Here is a 17,017-nt window from a genome sequence, read left to right on the forward strand (position 1 = left end):
GATTTTCCAGCCTCTGCTTGCTCATTAATAATCCTCCTCCTGGTCACCCACCTTCTTCCTCATGGAATTTGGGGTTAATCCTGGAACTTGCCGTGCTCTCCCCAGCCTGGATCTCCCCATAGCTCCAAGTTAACCCCCCCAAATCCCATTCTGGGCAGGTTTTCCCAAAATCCTTCCCTCCCTGAGCTCCAGCTCATGCTGAAAGCATCCCTGTCTCCCGCTTCTAACCTGGAATTTCCGAGGAGGCTGCAGGGAGAAGGCTATATTTGGACATCTCTTCCAGGAGCCAGAGGGAGCAGGAGCTGACCCTGGACTCTGCTCCTGGTTTTATTTCCTCAGGCTTTGTTTACCTGCCTGGAGCAGCTCATTCCCAAAATTGGGGAGGCCCAGGGAGCAGATCTTTAAAGTGCTATCCCTTTCCAACAAAACGGGTGCCAATGGAATGCTGGCACCCTCCTTTTTTGGGATGTGCCAGGGCTGGATCAGGATTTATCCCTATCCAGGACCACAGAGCCACTTCCAAGGCCAGGAGCTGGGATTTGGTATCACATTCCTCTAGGAAAAGACCTTGCCATGGCAGCACCGTGGCTCCTGCATCCCTTATTCCAGCAGGGACCCCTCCCAGCAGCAACAGTTGGGAATTGCTGTGTCTTGTAGGGGTGATCCCAACCTTTTGGCAGGATTGTAAGGGAAAATCCATGCTGGATTGGGAATTTTGCAGGCTGCAGTGGCCTTTGGTCCCTGGGATCAATCAATTACCTGCCTGTGACCTTCGCTTCATTCCCAGCTCCAGGAGGGGTTGAGGGGCCGAGGGGAGTTGGGACAGCCTAGAATGGGGAGTCCCATAGCCCCCTCTCCCTTTGGGATGCATCCCACTATCCCAGCTCTGCTTTGGCCCCTTTATCTGCCGCTTGCAGGGCTGGGAAGGCCTCCAGGAGAAGGAGGAGGGGTGGGAAGAGGCCAGGCCGGAGCTTTGCCAGATGTGGGAAAGGAGGGAAAAGGGGGATACATTCCCTGCTGCTTCCCAACGCCTTGGGGACCCCCGTCGCAGTCCCGGAGCCACGGCGGGAATGTCTGGGCTGACTCCACTCATCCCAGGCGAACGGGACAAACTCGGGATGATCTCAGACCCGCCGTGGGTTTGGGGGGTGGGTGGGAGCCGCTGGCGCCGCTCCCGCCCCACTCCAATCCCCGCTCCAATCCCGCTCCGATCCCGCATTGTTCCCGGCTCGGCTGGAGGAGGAGGAGCAGGGCCGAGGGCCAGCGGGAAGGCAGGCGGGAAGGCGGGAGCCGGGAAGTTCTGGAGCCGCCTGTCATGTTGGTGCAGCTGCTCTTCCAGGCTGCCTGTGTGTCCCTGCTCCTCTCCAGCGGCCAGGCCAGGGGGTATCCCGGGAGGAAGAAGCTGGGAAGCTTTGCAGTGGAAAGGTAGAGCTGGGTATCCCCCACCTTTTCCTGATCCATTTTCCAGCTACACCTGGGATGGGCAGCTCCGGCTATCCCTGCGTTCTGCTGCCTCCATCCCAGCTGGACAAGTTGGGACCCCGCAATTCCCTCCCTCTTCCCAGGTCCAGAGGAGCATGACCCTGCTCCCTGCATCCCTGTCTTGCTTCCATCATCCCTGTCCTTCTCCCTGCAGCCCTGTCCTGCTCCCCACATCCCTGTCCTTCTCATTCCTGTCCTGCTCCCCACATTCCTGTTCTTCTCATCCCTGTCCTTCTTACTGCAGCCCTGTCCTGCTCCTTGGACTGAGATTTTTGCAACGACTAGGACACAACCCTCCCTCCCTATCCCAACTTATTTTGGGATCCCTCTGCCCCCGGCCCCCTGTCATTCCTGCCTCCTCCTAATCCAAGCCATACTATGCTTCCCATGGGCATGTCCTGGCATTCCCAGGCCCTTTGCTTCATCGGGGAGGGACAGGGACAGGGTGGCCTCAGGCTCTGGTGTCCCGCAGGCGCCGTGGGGGGCCCCACATTTGCTTCCCGGGCTCCGGCAGCGGATGTTGTCCCGGCTGGATGCTGTCCCCGGGCAGCGGGAAGTGCACCCTGCGTGAGTCCGGGACTCTGGGGGGGTGGTGGGGGTCCCTGCTCCCATTCCCACAGCTCCTGTTCCCGTTCCCGCAGCGCTCTGCTCCTTCGGCTGTGGCGGCGGCTCCTGCATCGCTCCCAACATCTGCTTGTGCCCAGATGGGGAGCAGGGAATCACCTGCCCAGGTACATCCCAAGGGATGGGGGAGGCTGTGGCTCCGTGGACACCAGGCTGGACCCCCTTCCCTCCCCATGCCACAGATCTCAAGGGATGGAGGTGGCCCTGTCCTGGCAGGGCCCATTGCTCCTCGTCCCCTCCCCTTGCAGGATTCCAAGCACCATCCCCATCCTTGGCAGGATCATCCCTGAGGCACCCACAGATCAGGGTGGGAGCTGGGTGCTCCTGGGGTGTCCCTGGTGCCTGACTGACTCTATATCCATACCCCAGATCTGCCAGGAATATGCGGGGAGTACGGCTGTGACCTGTCCTGTAACCACGGCGGGTGCCAGGAGGTTGCCCGCGTGTGTCCCGTCGGCTTCTCCATGGCAGAGACTCTCACCGGTGTCCGCTGCACTGGTGAGCAGGAACGGGAATGTCCCGATGGGAGCAGACAGCTGGAGGTCCACATCCCAAATCCAACCGTTCCCTGTGTCCCCCCAGACATCGACGAGTGCCAGAGCGGGGCCTGCGAGGGGCTGTGCGTGAACACGGAGGGCGGATTCGTGTGCCAGTGCGGCTCCGGCCGGGAGCTTTCCACAGATCGGCGCAGCTGCCGCGGTGCGAGGGGGGCCAGAGGGGAGGCTGGGAATCCTGAGGGATCTTGACCCTCATCCTGCCCCCTCCCAGACATGGATGAGTGCCAGGCCACACCGTGCCAGCACCACTGCGAGAATAGCGTCGGGAGCTACCGCTGCTCCTGCCGGCCTGGATACCAGCTCCACGGGAACCGGCATTCCTGCCTGGGTGAGTGCTGGGATGGGGCCCTTCCTGCTCCAGGACTTGAATTTCCAGGGAAGGCAGGTGGCCATGAGCCACTGAGCACTGAGCCAGACCCTCATCCCTCTCCATGCCCTGAATCCCAAGGGATGCAGTTGTCCATGAGCCCACGATCCTAGTGGTGCCCACCTTATCCCTGTCCCTGTCTGGGCCATGCTGGGAGCACATCCCAGTGCTCTGGGCTCCTTCCTGGGCCACATCCTGGGACTCAGCACCTCCTGCCACGTTCCCTTTTCGCAGATGTGGACGAATGCCGGCGGCCGGGAACACGCCGCTCCTGCCAGCACAGTTGCCACAACATTCCTGGGAGCTTCCGCTGCTCCTGCCGTCCCGGATACCGGCTCAGCACGGACAGGGTGTCCTGCGAAGGTATCCATGTCCTTCTCCAGGCTGGGAGAGCGGAGCAGGATGCTCCTGCTCCTTGCCTACCCCAAGTGACATCTCTTCCTTCCTGAATTCCTTCCCAGGGTATCCCAAATCCATCCTGGCCCCATCACCCATCCTGCAATCCCTGCAGCACCCACCCACCCTTGTCCTGCTCCCTCCCGGCTCCCACCTGCTCCCGAGGGGCTCCCCCTCTCCCCACATCCCAGTGGCAGCTCCTGGAACCCAATTCCCACCCTCTGCTCCATCCCTGTCTCCCCGTCCCTCCATCCCACCATCCCCTCGCTGTTGGCACCGCGGCCTTTCTCGGGAGCCTGGTGCTCGCTGGACGGAGCCAGGATGCTGGAGCTGCACCTGCCAGGTGAGAATACCACCATCCCACTCCTTCCCTCGGCACCATTCCAACCTGGGATGAGCCACATGTGTGCCGGCAGGAGGGGCAAGTCCTGTGTGATGCCATGAGCTGCTCCACTCCCTGCTCCCACCCGCTTCCCGCTCCGGCCGGGGGGTGCTGCCCCATCTGCACAGGTGAGTCCCAGCCCCCCTGGCCTCGCAATTCCCGGAATATCCCTCCCTGATACCCCCTGGATCACAGGGTGCCTCCACGAGGGGGTGGCCAGAGCAGAGGGCGATGTCTTCTCCCCGTCCGATGGGAATTGCACAGTCTGCGTCTGCTTGGTGAGCTGGACCAGGGTGGGAGAATCCCCCCAGAGCCCTGGGGACCTCCCAGCCTCGAGGACCCTCATCCCACCTTCATCCACAGGCTGGGAATGTCTCCTGCCTTTCCCCGGAATGTCCCCCAGGCTCCTGCCCCAGCCCCTCTCCATCCAACTGCTGCTCCTGCCATCCAGGTGAGAGCCCCAGTCCGGGGCTGTGGGGACCCCTGGGCTGGGATGAGGGTTCTGGAGGATCCACGCCCTCCTGACTCCGCTTTTCCCAGCAAAGTGCAGTTTCCAGGGCCACACGTACGCGCACGGAGCCAGGTTCAGCCTGGATGGGGACAGATGCACCACCTGTGTCTGCCAGGTGGGCACATCCCAGGGGTGGGGATCCCATGGGATGAGGGGCCTCAAGGCTGAGGGTCCCCAGAGATGCAGCTGCTGTGGGGGGTATCCCAGCTCTCTTCAGGCTGGGGCTGGATGTGGGGACATCCAGTGATACATTCCCGTGTTCCAAGGGCGGGGAGGTGGAATGTTCCTTCGTTCCCTGTCCCATCCTGGACTGTCCCCAGCACCAGCGGCACCTGCGCCCCGGGCAGTGCTGCTCCTCCTGCCGGGACCCTCCGGCCCCCACCGGTCAGTCGGGATAGGGATACAGCTGGGAATAGGGAGGACGGGATAAAGGGGCCAGCTGGAGAAAGGGAGAGTGGGATGTGGGGAACAGCTAGGGGGGAAAAAAAGGGGTTGGAATGTGGGGGACAAGTTGTGGGGGACACTTGGGGATGGGAAAGGTGGGGGGGATGTGGAGATACTTGGGGATGGAGAGGGTGGGAGATTGGGAATACCCGGGTCCAGGGAGGGGGGAAAGGAAGGGGAGGATGGATTTTAGGGGCCAGCTGGGCACAGGGAGCCTTCCCAGGTTGCTTTCTGGACGACAACGGCGTGGAGTTTCCCGTGGGACAGCTCTGGTCTCCAGGCGATCCCTGTGAGTTATGCATCTGCCAGGTGAATGAGAACCTGCTCTGCTTCCCTCCTGCTCCCTGTCCCCGTCCCTGCTTCCCATTCCCGCCCTTGGGCTGCCTGTGGACCCCTCGACGGGTTTGGGAATGCCGAGGTGCCTGTGGAGGTGTTCCCGCCCGCAGGCAGATGGCTCCGTGAGCTGCCGGCGCACGGAATGCCTGGAGACCTGTCCCTATCCCATCCGGATTCCCGGGCAATGCTGCCCCGACTGCTCCGCAGGTGAGGAGGCCCTGGAATTCCCGCCCCGGAATTCCGAGCCGCCCGGGAACCCAGGCGAGCCGCTCTGCCCGCAGGCTGCGCCTACATGGGGCGGGTGTTCTCCAACAACGAGACGTTCCCGTCGGAGCTGGATCCGTGTCTCAGCTGCATCTGCCTGGTGAGGGCGGGGCCGGGCACCCCCCGGAGGTTTCGGGACTCCGGTTCCACGGGCTCATCCCGGCTTTTTAAACTCCGTTGCAGGAAAAATAATAATAAAAAAAAAAGCTGCGGGGGCGTTCCCGGGGGTTCCTAACGGGGTCTCTCCGGTCTCTCGCAGCTGGGATCGGTGGCCTGCTCGCCTCTGGAATGTGCTGTCGTGTGCTCCTACCCCTTCCATCCCGAGGGCCGCTGCTGCCCCGTCTGTGACGGTAAGGGGAGTCCCCAAAACCCCCAAGCCCCTCGGAGTCCCCCTGAGCCCCCTGACCGTGTCCATCCCCCCTCCCAGACTGCAACTACCGGGGCAGGAAGGTGGAGAACGGGCAGAGCTTCACCCCCGAGGGCCAGCCCTGCACCCACTGCTCCTGCCAGGTGAGGGGTACACACCCCACCAGGGGGTGACCCCGGGGTGTCCAGGGGGTCCCCATGCCCACGGGGTGCCCGTGCCGGTGCCGTTGTGCCCCGGAGGGGTTGGCAGGGCCGGCTGACTCCCTGTGTCCCGCCTCGTGCCAGCTCGGGGAGGTGACCTGTGAGGAGTGGCCGTGCCCCCACTCCTGCTCCGAGCCCCCCGCCATTCCTGCTCCCTGCTGCCCACCCTGCCCAGGTAATGGGATTCCCGGACCTCCTGGCACTGGGGGACCCCCATCCCAGGCTGGGGGTCCCGGGGGAGAGGTGGGAGCTGACCAAAATCATCCCTGTGCCAGCCACAGACGTCCGGCTCCCGCTGCAGGGCACTGACCTCACCCCATCCCTATCCCTGGCCCAGTCCTTGTCCCTGTTCAACTCCCTGGCCCCATCCTCATCCCCCTCCTCATCCCTGTCCCCATTCCCATCCTCATCCCCGTCTCCATTCCCATTGTCATCCCTGTCCCTATCCCCATCCTCATCCCCGTCCCAATCCCCGTCCCCATCCTCATCCCCGCCCCCATCCCTGTCCACATCCTCATCCCCCTCCTCCTCCTTCTCCTCCCCATCCTCATCTCCATTCTCCTCCCAGTCCCCAATCCCTAAGGATTCACCCCCTGGCACCTCCCACCCCAATCGCCCCAAATCCCGCCCCCGCCTGGCCCAGCTCCTGCTTCCCAACACATCCGCCCCCCCCAGCCCCTCTCCCGGGATTTGGGATGCCGGGGATCCCCCTCCCACCACTCCTGACCCCTCTGGACACCCCTCGGTGCCCCTCGACCCCCCCTCCGAGGCCGCAGCCCCTCCAGATCCCACGAGCTGCTCCGGCCCCGAGGCTCGGGGACCTCTCCGGAATGTGGATCCCGCTGCGGTGCCACCGGACAGCGGGAAGAGCCCCAGGTGCTGAGTGCCGGGAGGAGGAGGAGGAGGAGGAGGAAGAGGAGGGGGGTCTGCAGGATCAGGCCCCTGGGGAGGGGGGCGACTGAACTCCCCACCACCAATAAACTCATCCTGGTATTTATTCCCTGTCCCCTTCTGCTTGGGAGCACGCGGAGCCCCAGGGCTTGTCCTCAGCGGGAATTTTGGGATGAGCGGCCTCTGCAGGATGAGGAGGGAAGTGCTGGAGTTGGAGTTTGGGGACAGGGGAGGACGTGTCCTGCCGGGATACCCAGGGATGAGGATCCTCAAGGCTGGGAAGACCCCAGGGATGAGGGCGCTCAGGAATAAGGGTCCCGAGGGCCGGGAGGTCCCCAGGGATGAGGATCCACATGGATGAGAGTCTCCGTGGACAAAGGTCCCCAGGGATGCAGGTGAGGGTGATGCCCACCGGTGTCCAGGGACACACCACATTCCCAGGAATCCCCTGCCCTTCCCAGAGACACATGGCACAGGGGGGGCTTCTCCACACCTTTATTGTCCTCGGGAGCGGCAGGAGGGGCCGGGAAAAGGGACATCCTTGCCAGCCCCCAAGGTGGGAACTGCCAGAATCCCCCATCCTGGCTCAGGGCAGCCTGGACAGCCCCACCTTGTTGTTAGCCCTGTCGAAGACGATGTAGTATTCCCGGATAAACACATCCCCGAGGATCCAGAGTTCGCCCTCCTCCGTGGGGGCATCCATGCCTTGGAATCCCAGGCTGCACAACCCGCCACTCTGCTCCGGGCACACAGAAGGGAGTGGTCACCAGCTGTGGGATCCCCGCCCCATGTCATTCCAGCCCCGTTCCCAGCAGGATGCTCACCCGTATCACGTAGGCTCTGGCCGGCACTGGGAATGCTTGGCCGTGGATATGGAATACGAGGTCAGGCAGTTTCCTGGCAGCCTCGCAGCTGATCTGGGAAGGGGACAGGGAGGGTCAGTGGCTATCCCAGCCAGGAAAAAATATCCTGAGAAGCGTCCCAGGGGCTCACCTCGCCGTTGGAGCTGGCGCCGAGGGTGCTCATGAGGATCCGGAAGGCTCGGACGGGCATGGCCAGCAGGGATGTTCCCGTGTCCACGATGGCCTGGCATCCTGAGGAACAGGCTGCTGGCGCCCCGCCGATGGAGACCCTGGAAAAAAGGATGCAGGGTGAGCTTGCCGAGGTTGGTATTCCCCAAAAACACCGGTGGGGGAGCTTCCCAGGAATACCTGTCCATGGTGATCTGCCAGTAGGTCTCGGCGGAGAGCGGGATCCAGGAGATTCCTTTGGTGGTGTAATAGGGATCGATGGCGCCGAACAGGACAAAGCTTCCAGCTTGGCCGTCCCTGAAAAGCAGGATCCATCCAGGGATTTCCCACCAGGAAACCAGCACCGGCAGGAGCGAAGTGGGATAACTCCTGAGCGGCTCCGGACGGAATTTACCTGCTCAGGTAGACGGAGAAGAGATCCTGATCCACGAGCCTTTCCATCATCATGTTGTCGAAGACCGGCGTGGCTCCAGAGGAGGCGATGCTCGGGAATGCCAGTCCCAGGATCCCGTCGAAGGGGGTGTAGTAGAAGAAATCCCCTGGCTCTGTCTCCGCCAGCCCGAAAATCTGATTACGGACGTCGATCCCAGCGACCTGGGAAAGGGAGACAGGTGTGGATTGGAATCCCGGGGATCCCCGATCCCACGAGATGGGAAGGATGGAGCAGCCCTACGTTGACGATGTCGTATCCCAGGACTCCGGACATGCTCCCCGTGCCGTAGGCGATGAACAGGGTGTCGTTGGTGCTCAGGAAGGTGGAGGACTCCGCGGGATTGAAGCGGTTGTGGTTCCCTGAAAGGGCCGGGAAGGAGGGAGTCACGGGAATGAGGCCACTGGGAATGAGGGTGGCACCTCAGTGTCCCTGGGAGAGGCAGGGCAGAGCCATCCCTGTCTCCCAAGGCCTGGGGCATTCCCCATTGTCCCAGAAGCCACAGGGCTGCTGGGCACGTTCCGGACACCCAGACACACTCCAGACACGTTCCCGACACATTCCAGACACCTACTGCAGGCCGGGCTGGAGCAGAAGACAGAGGGAACCCACAGGTTGGAAGAGCCGGTGTCGAAGACAACGGTGAATTCCTGGGCTGGAGTCCCGATGGAGATGGTGCCAAAGTACTCATCCTGTGGGAGCAGGATGGGGAAGAAAGAGTGGGGTAGGGATAGTGGGATGGGATAGTGGGATGGGGAAGGGGTTAATGTGGAGGGGATAGCGGGATAGGGAAGGGGAGAGTAGAAAGAGGATAGTGGGATGGGAAGGGGAGAGTGGAATGGGGACAGTGGGATGTGGAAGTGGTTAGTGGGGAGGGGATAGTGGGATTGAAAAGAAGATAGTATGAATGGGATAGTGGGATGGGGAAGGGGTAATGGAGAGGGGATAGTGGGAAGGGCGTAATGGGATGGGGATGGGGAGGTGGGATAGGAAAAAGGATAGTGAGATTGGAAAGGGGATAGTGGCCCCTGTGCCCCCCGATCCTGATCCCATTCCCTCACATCCATGTAGTTCTGCAGGGGCTCCACAGCAATCCCAGGGAAGTACTTGGCAGCCAGGTTATCAGGATGCTGCTCCAGGAAAGTCTCCAGCAATCCCTGCTCCCGCAGCCTCTCCCGCAGCGACTTCATCTTCCTCAGGGACACCCTGTGGACACCAGGATCCGTCACCGGGATCATCCCACATCCCACATCCTTTGGGACGGGGGCCCTTCCCGGCGCTCACCTGGTCCCCAGGCCCTGGGCCAGGACCAGCAGGGAGAGGAGCAGGAGCAGCTTCATGGTGGGAGCTAAGGGAACGTGCGCCTCTGATCCCGCTCCCACTCCTTTTATCCTGGCTCCCGTGTTTGGCCAGCGGCTCTGATAAGGAAAGCAAACGGCTCCCAGGATTCTTATCACAATGTCCTTAAGGAAGGCGAACAGGGAGGGGGAAGAATGTCAAGTCCTTGTTCCCAGGGGTGAATTGGGGATGCTGGGATGGGAGGGAAGCACCCCCGGTGTCCCGAGGGAAGGTCCTGGGAGCTGGTGGAAATGGGGGGTTGTGGTTGTCCCCTGACTCCCCCCCTATTCCTGGCTGGAGGTTTTGATCCCTGGATTGCAGCTCCCCAGGGATGAGGTAGCCAAAGCTTTCCTGGAAGATCCATTCCAGGGCCTCATTACCCTCACAGGGAAGTATTCATTCCCAGTATCCCACCTAAAGCCACCCTCTGGCAGTGGGAAGCCATTCCCTGTGTCCTGTCATTCCAGGCCCTTTTCCAAGGTCCCTCTCCACCCCTCGTGGAGTTGCTTTATGGGCTCCAAGGTCTCTCCAGAGCATTTTCCTCCAGCCATCCATGGAGGATTTTCAGGCTGCCAGCTCCAGATTTTCCATTCTAGGGAATCAGCCAAGCCCTTCTCCTTCCCAAACCCCTCCAGCACATCCCATCCTCCTTTTTTCCTCTGGGATAAATCCGCTGCTTCATCCCTTTTCTCCCAACATCCCCCAGAATCCTTATCCATTTCAATCCTCCATGGAATTCAGTCCCAATCCTCAGATTCTTTTGTTCTTCCGAGCTGGGAATGGGGCTGATTCCAAGGGACGAATTCCAGCTCTGGCCTTAGGGAGCCTTTGATCTCCTCCAGGACAAGGTGACCGTCCCAGGATCCACGTGGTGCCGTGAGGGAAGCCAAGATTCCCGGCCCAGCTCCAGTGACCTTCAGCATTCCAGCAGCAACCGGAGCTGGGCTTTCCCCCAGCTGCTCCCACTTTCACTCCACAACTGGTCCCAATTCCACATCAGCACTGGGAAAGGGTGAGAGGGATGAAATCCTAGTGGAACCAAGACGTTGAAGTGTTGGAGCAAAGCCAGAGGAGGGCATGGAGGTGATCCGAGGGATGCGAAAGGCTGGGAGAGCTGGAATGGGCCAGCCTGGAGAAGAGAAGCTCCAGGGAAATCTTGGAGCCTCTCCCAGTGCCTCAAGGGGCTCCAGGAGAGTGGGAGAGGGATTTTGGGAATGGAGAGACAGGACAAGGGGGAATGGCTCCAAACTGGAAAAAGGGCAATTTAAATGGGATATTGGGAATAAATCCTTCCTGTGAGGGTGGTGAAGCACTGGAATGGATTTCCCAGGAAAGCTGTCGCTGCCCCATCCCTGGAATTGCCAAAGGCCAGGCTGGAAAAGGGGTTGGAGCAACCTGGACTAGTGGAAGATGTCCCTGTAAATTTGGAGCTTCTGAGTTTTCTCTATTTTGGGGCCAAAATAGGAGGGAAAACAAAAATATTCCCTTATCCCAGAGCTGTTTATCCTTTTAATTCCCAGAGCTGCTGTCCCTGGGGATCAGGACTACAGATTTTCCAATGGATAGTTTTTGCCCAGGGATGGGAAGTTTTAGGACAAGTTCGTTGTAAATCCCACTGGATTTTTTGGATGAATCCTTATCCCCAGCGGGAAAAAGTTGTGGGATTCAGGGCCGGGAAAAAGCGGGAATTAATGTTTACCACTAATTAAATCAGGAATAAAAAGGTGGGAGGATGGAAAAACAACCCCTTTGGGGATGTGAAACGGCTTTTCCACCTCAGGGAGAAACTGGGATTTTTCCAGCCTCACCGGGGAAATTCAGGGATCCTGGAAAAACCCATCCTGGAGCCGGGATTTTAGGCTGGGAGCAGGTGACCGAGGCCTCCCTGTCCCCACTTTCCTTGGCACCAGAGGGCACCAAAGGATGGGAAGATCCCCAAAAAACCCGGATCTGGATCCATTCCTGATCCAGTCAGAGATTCCTGGTCAAACCTTCCCTCCCAAAACTTTAGGCTTGTTCCAAGAAAATCCTGAAACGCCACTTGGGATGGATTGAACTTCCCCGGGAATCACCCTCTGGATCAATATTTCCTGATCTTCCGGCTTTTGGAACATCAAAAGCTTGGGAACTTCCTTAATTTTATCCAAAGAAAAAATCCCCTAATGGAGTCAGAGCTTATCTTGGAATGGATTCAGGAAGGAAACTTGTTTTCCAGGCCCTGTTCCCAGTTTTTCTTGTCCCTTTATCACCCCGGAGCTTTATCGGAGCTGTCAGATGAAAGGAGGGAATTCTGAGGCTCCTGAGGAGAAAAATCTCCGGGATTTGCTTAAAAATATTGAATTAAGGATCTTGGCATTCCCTGTGGGAATGGAATTCTGAGGGACAGGGACCTCGGATAACCTTTTCCTGCCTGATTTTGAGTGGGATTAACACAAAATCCAAGGGAAAAAAAAAAAAACAAACAAACAGGTAACCATCTTTTATGGAAATTAGGGAGATTAATAATGGGAATATCCCTTAAAAAGGAAACATTATCCCAATTGTTATTGCTGGATAACATATTTAAAAGGATGTTTTCCCATTTACCCCTTGTAAATCTGAATGCAATTTAATTTATCCTTAATCCTTACATTTTAATGTAAAAGAATCCCAGGTGGAACCATTTTTATGGTAATTAAGGATGGTACTGAACAGATAATGGGAATGTCCTTCCAAAACCATGGAAATTAAGGACATTAATAAACATTTAATGGGAACATCCTCCCCTTTATCCCATTTTTTAATTGCTGGACAACAATTAAATGGATATATTCCCATTTATACCATGAAAATCTTAATTTTTCCTCTCCCCACTTCATGAATTTTCTATCAAATGGTAACTAAATGTTTTCCAGCTTTTCCACGTGTTTGGAAAACTGCTCCAGACAAGCCTGGAAAGCGTTAATTTCCCTTTGGAAAGTCGAGTCCCTTTGCTTTCCCATAACATTGGGAGTTTGACCTGTTTATCAGCCGCGTTGGGAACAAGCTGTCCTTGATCCAACCGGAATTTTTTGGGATCATATGACTCCCGTTTATTCCACAACAAAGGCTCAAGTGACTTGTGAAATCAGAGGTGCCTTTCCTGGATCCCCGGGGGCACTTTGGAAACAACCTCCTGCTGTCTCCTGAGGGAGCTGCTCTCCCCATTCCTTATCCTGGGCTGGGAATTGGGAACGGGGAGTTCATTTGGGAAAAGCGGGTCTTGGATTTGTGTTTTGGGGGATGGGATCGGAGCTTCCATTTACATTCCGGGAAACATAGCCCTGTTTCATGTCAGGAGGGGCTAATCCAGGTATGCCCAAGGGGGTTGCTTTGGTCTCTTAGTTCCAGCCGGGTGGGAATTTTTGGGATGTTATCTGGATTTGGGGGATGTTGCCGGGCTCCGTGTGTTTTTTCCAACTGGGCCTTGGGCACTTCCAGGGCTGGGGCAGGCACGGCTTCCCTGGGAAATCCATCGCAGTGTCTTCCCCCCTTACAGGGCGGGATTTATTCCAAAATCCCACTAAACCCCTGGCCGTGTTCATACAACCCCATTCCCTATTATCCTATGCTCCTTCTCCAACCCCCTTTCTCCCCCTCTCTCAGGGTTCCTCCACCCCAAAACCACGAAGGATATAACTCCTAGAGCGGCTATGACCCGGCGGGAGCCCCCTGGGCATCCAAACATTGCTTAATTAAGAAAAAATTCCATTAAATTTCTCCCGAATCCCGCCCCCCCCAACATGGCGGCGCCGGGCGGAACCACCCGCGGCCTCCTGAGGGGGGGGAAAGGAGGGGGTCCTGTTCCCCCCTCCTGCCAGTGATGGTCGCGTCCGCTTCCGGTCAACGCCGGAACCCGGAAGTAGCGACGGACGGAGTGTCTAGGGTGAGTCCGGGGCTGGGCCGGGAATAGGAATACCGGGGATGAAGGCGGGATAACGGCGCTAACGCGGCTGCTCCCGCTCACTGCTGCCGTGCAGTCACCCAGCGCGTCGCCTCCACGCCACTGGGCGCTTCCCCGAGCGTATTCCTGAGTTTTCCCACTCCCGGCTTTCCCGGTTAAACTCCATAAAAATTCCTTAAGAGACAAAAAACCCCTCCTGAATCGGGTGATTCCCGCGCGCGGGGAAAGCCCCGCACCTGCGGCGCGGGACGGAATTCCCAGTTTTTTTCCCTCGGACAGGTTTCTCGGGATCGTGCATTGCGACATTCCCGAGGCTCTTGCGACATTCCTGGCGTGAAACCCTTGGGATGTTCCCCTTGGACAAGAGGTAGAATAGCCAGAAGCCATCGGGACGGCGCAGGTGTGTGGTGTGTCCCCCTTTCTTTATGGCATTTCCACAGCTCTTGGAATTTGTGCCACAAACGTGGGATAATTCCTAAATGTTATCAGGAAACCTGGAATATTTGGGATAAATCGCGGATATAGTACTGGAAATCCAGGGTTTTGCTGCTTTCCATGTCAGAGGGTGGAACTGGGTGATCCATAAGATCTTTTCCAACCCTATGTTAACAGTGGGATGGGAGCAGGTCCAGGTTTCCTTGGAAGAACGGGAATCTGGGGAGGGTTGGAGCCTGGAATGAGGCAGAATCTGGAAAAGGGGGCAGAGATTCAGCTGGAATTTGCCGGTCTGGGCTGTTTTTTTTCTCAACAAAACCCTCTGGGATGCACAAAATTCCTTCCAAACGGGCTGGGAAAAGGTGGGAAAAAGTCATTCCCGAAGGAGGAATCAGCGGGAATGTCATTTTGGCTTTGCTGATTTCTTATGGAATCTGCTCCAGGAGGTTTAACAAAGCTGGATTTTGATCCCTGTGAGGATGAACAGCTGGACTGGGGGATTTTTCCAGCTCCTTTTCCGTGTTCCAGGAATCTGGGAGGATGGACATGCTCCGGAACCGGACGGTAGAGGAGCTCCGGGAGCTGCAGGAGGATTCCCAGGAAATTGAGCGCTTGGCTCTGGAATCGCAGGAGGTTGGTGGGGAGGGGTTACTGCAGGGTTCCCTTGTCCCATTCCTGGCGTCACTTCCCAAATTCCACAGGTGCAGGAGCTGCAGCTGGAGCGGGAAATGGCCTTGGCTTCCAACCGGAGCCTGGCCGAGCAGAACCTGAAATTCCAGGCGCCGCTGGAATCAGGACGAAGCAACCTCTCCAGGAAATACCTGGAGCTGCAGGAACTGGCTGGGAGATGCCGGGAGCAGAAGGAAAAGCTGGGTGAGCCCTGGGATCATCCTGGCTTGGGAATGAAGGATTGCGCTTCCCAGAAAGCCGAGATCCCGCTTCTTTCCCCGGAGAGATTCTTTTGGGTTTTCCTCCTTCCCTGAGTGGTTCCCAAGGCTGATCCTGTGGGATCCACGCTGTTTTTTCCCAGTGGTGGTGATTTTTCTGTGGTTTTTTTCCCTTTTTTCCATGGTTTTCCCAGAGAAATCCTCAGCGGCGCTGCAGCCCCAGACTCTGCTGGAGCTGCTCCAGGTGGAAAGCCAGAAGATTGAGGAGGAATCCGAGGTGAGGTCAAGGCTTCAATCCATCAGGAATTCCGGTGCTTCATCCTCAAAGACCCACGGCTAAGACCAATCCCAAAAATCCTGCATTATGCATGGACTTTTCTGGTTTTCCCCCCTCCCCAAAAATCAGACCAACCCTTGTTTGTGTGGAATCCGGGAAAGACACGAATCCCAAAGTGGGATGAGGGAAGAGGAGCCGAGGGATCCCGGGATGACCCCGAGGCTGATCCTCTCTTCCAGAAAATGGCGGAGAAATTCCTGGAGGGTGAAGTGCCCTTGGAGACGTTCCTGGAGCAGTTTTCCAGCATGAGGAGATTGTCCCATCTGCGCCGGGTGCGCGTGGAAAAGCTGCAGGAGATTGTGAGGAAGTCGGAGGGATCCCAAGAATCTGACCGGGACTCGCAGCCTCCTCCTCCTCCTCTCCCTCCTGCTCCTCACATTCCCGTGGATCCTCCGAAGCCCTTCCTGGCAGAATCTTCACCCTTCCCCCTTCCCTACAGCCCAGCTCCTGCGCTCCCTCCTGGCCCCCTGGCCCATGGAGCGCTGCCTCCCACGCCCTTCCCGGCATCTCCAGCCTCTGTGGCTTCTTCCCAGCCCGGCTCCCAACCCTTTCCTTACCCATCTCCCAGATATCCCTTGGCTCAGGCTCCCAGAGTTGCCTCTGGAGGCTATTCCTGGTCTCCATCCCGGGCCCCTCCACAGCCAGCACCATATCCCGGTCCCAGTCCGTCCCCTCCTCCCAGGCCGGGATACTCTCCCTACATCCCTCCCGGAGTGGGAAGGCCGCAGTGTCCCTATCCCACCCAGCCCCCTCTCCCAAATTTCCCCATCCCGGCACAGCCTCCCTATCCCGGGGCTCCCCCAGCCTTTGGAAACCCCCCTCCTCCCAACCCTTCCCGTCCGGCTTGGCCTGGATACTAATCCAGGACTTTCCGGGAGCATCCTCTGCTGCTTCCTTCTTTTTCTGGGGATTGAGGAACAGGTGGAATCCCAAGAATTCCGTGGGATGAGAGTCACAGCGCCAGGAGTCAGAACCAAGTGATTCCCAGCTGGATATAGCAGGAAGAAGCAGCCCCTCAAGGCTGGAATTCCAGAGAGGAGAAGGCTGCAGGGAGACCTTGGAGCACCTTCCAGAGCCTAAGGGGGCTCCAAAAGAACTGGAAAAGGACTTGGATATAATGGCCTGGAATGATGGGATAAAGGGGAATGGCTTCCCACTGCCAGAGGATGGGTTTAATGGGATATTGGGAAGAAGTTCCTCCCTGTGAGGTTGGTGAAGCACTGGAATGGGTTTTCTAGGGAAGCTGTGGTTGCTCCATCCCTGGAGGTGTCCAAGGACAAGGTGGACAAGGCTTGGATCCACCTGGGTTAGTGGAATGTGGTTGGAATGGGATGATCCTTGAAATCCCTTCCCACCCAACCATTCCAGGATTGTCTGGGAGTGGGTGATTCCCACCCAGCCTCTTCTATTCCCGACCTCCTGTGTGGTTGTCCGGGCTCCTCACATCCCCCTTCTCAGGAAACACGTGGAGACAGAGGGAAGGACAAATACTGGGAATGGGATTTGATTTGCTTAGCACTTTATTCTACGAGTCCCACTCATATCCCTGGAAGTTATTTATAAGGAATGGTTACTAATGGACTAGGATGGAGCTTTGTGGTATTTCATGGAAGCAATTCCATCCCTGGGGTTAATTACAGTAATAAAACTGGATGAATTAATTCCATCCTGGAGTCACAACCGGTATTTTGCTCAGGAATGATGGAGCATCCACCTGTGGGTTGATCCCTTTATCGCTTCCTGGCATCCCAACACCTGCTCGCTTTGGATTCCAACCTTTCCTTCTCTCCCAGCACTGCCTCCCAACCCATTTTTC

The 17,017-nt window shown here is 57.9% G+C and overlaps 3 protein-coding genes across 4 annotated transcripts; 2 read left to right on the forward strand and 1 right to left on the reverse strand.

The window, feature by feature from the left end:
* The first annotated feature begins 480 nt into the window (after nucleotides 1-480).
* Nucleotides 481-6,270, forward strand: VWCE (von Willebrand factor C and EGF domains). Its single transcript, XM_027895536.1, is given in 20 exon segments — nucleotides 481-1,425; nucleotides 1,955-2,049; nucleotides 2,198-2,213; nucleotides 2,476-2,604; nucleotides 2,689-2,805; nucleotides 2,875-2,991; nucleotides 3,265-3,393; nucleotides 3,492-3,769; nucleotides 3,843-3,936; nucleotides 4,004-4,086; nucleotides 4,172-4,259; nucleotides 4,349-4,434; nucleotides 4,586-4,703; nucleotides 4,987-5,072; nucleotides 5,210-5,306; nucleotides 5,381-5,463; nucleotides 5,623-5,713; nucleotides 5,791-5,873; nucleotides 6,015-6,132; nucleotides 6,135-6,270. Coding segments are annotated over 20 exon segments (2,403 nt in total). The 5' UTR covers nucleotides 481-980; the 3' UTR covers nucleotides 6,185-6,270.
* A 1,031-nt stretch (nucleotides 6,271-7,301) lies between these two features.
* Nucleotides 7,302-13,468, reverse strand: LOC114063344 (pepsin A-like). Its single transcript, XM_027895551.1, has 10 exons — nucleotides 13,276-13,468; nucleotides 9,567-9,685; nucleotides 9,344-9,488; nucleotides 8,857-8,974; nucleotides 8,526-8,644; nucleotides 8,247-8,446; nucleotides 8,033-8,149; nucleotides 7,815-7,953; nucleotides 7,646-7,738; nucleotides 7,302-7,557 (listed from the first exon to the last, which is right to left on the reverse strand). The coding sequence occupies exons 1-10, from the start codon at nucleotides 13,324-13,326 to the stop codon at nucleotides 7,408-7,410; spliced, it is 1,251 nt and encodes a 416-aa protein (XP_027751352.1). The 5' UTR covers nucleotides 13,327-13,468; the 3' UTR covers nucleotides 7,302-7,407.
* Nucleotides 13,469-13,861: 393 nt separating this feature from the next.
* Nucleotides 13,862-16,867, forward strand: VPS37C (VPS37C, ESCRT-I subunit). Of its 2 annotated transcripts, none has more exons than XM_027895554.1 (5): nucleotides 13,862-13,942; nucleotides 14,506-14,610; nucleotides 14,757-14,850; nucleotides 15,059-15,141; nucleotides 15,381-16,867. In XM_027895554.1, exons 2-5 carry the CDS (start codon nucleotides 14,518-14,520, stop codon nucleotides 16,059-16,061), a joined length of 951 nt encoding a protein of 316 aa, XP_027751355.1. In that variant the 5' UTR covers nucleotides 13,862-13,942; nucleotides 14,506-14,517; the 3' UTR covers nucleotides 16,062-16,867. The 2 variants fall into 2 exon arrangements, with proteins under 2 accessions (XP_027751355.1, XP_027751354.1); XM_027895553.1 differs by having other exon boundaries at nucleotides 13,864-13,942; nucleotides 14,679-14,850.
* The last annotated feature ends 150 nt before the right edge of the window (nucleotides 16,868-17,017 follow it).

The sequence above is a fragment of the Empidonax traillii genome, unplaced genomic scaffold (assembly GCF_003031625.1).
Source record: "Empidonax traillii isolate 1590-97213 ecotype Southwest subspecies unplaced genomic scaffold, ASM303162v1 scaffold461:size861717, whole genome shotgun sequence".
Lineage (NCBI taxonomy): Eukaryota > Metazoa > Chordata > Aves > Passeriformes > Tyrannidae > Empidonax > Empidonax traillii.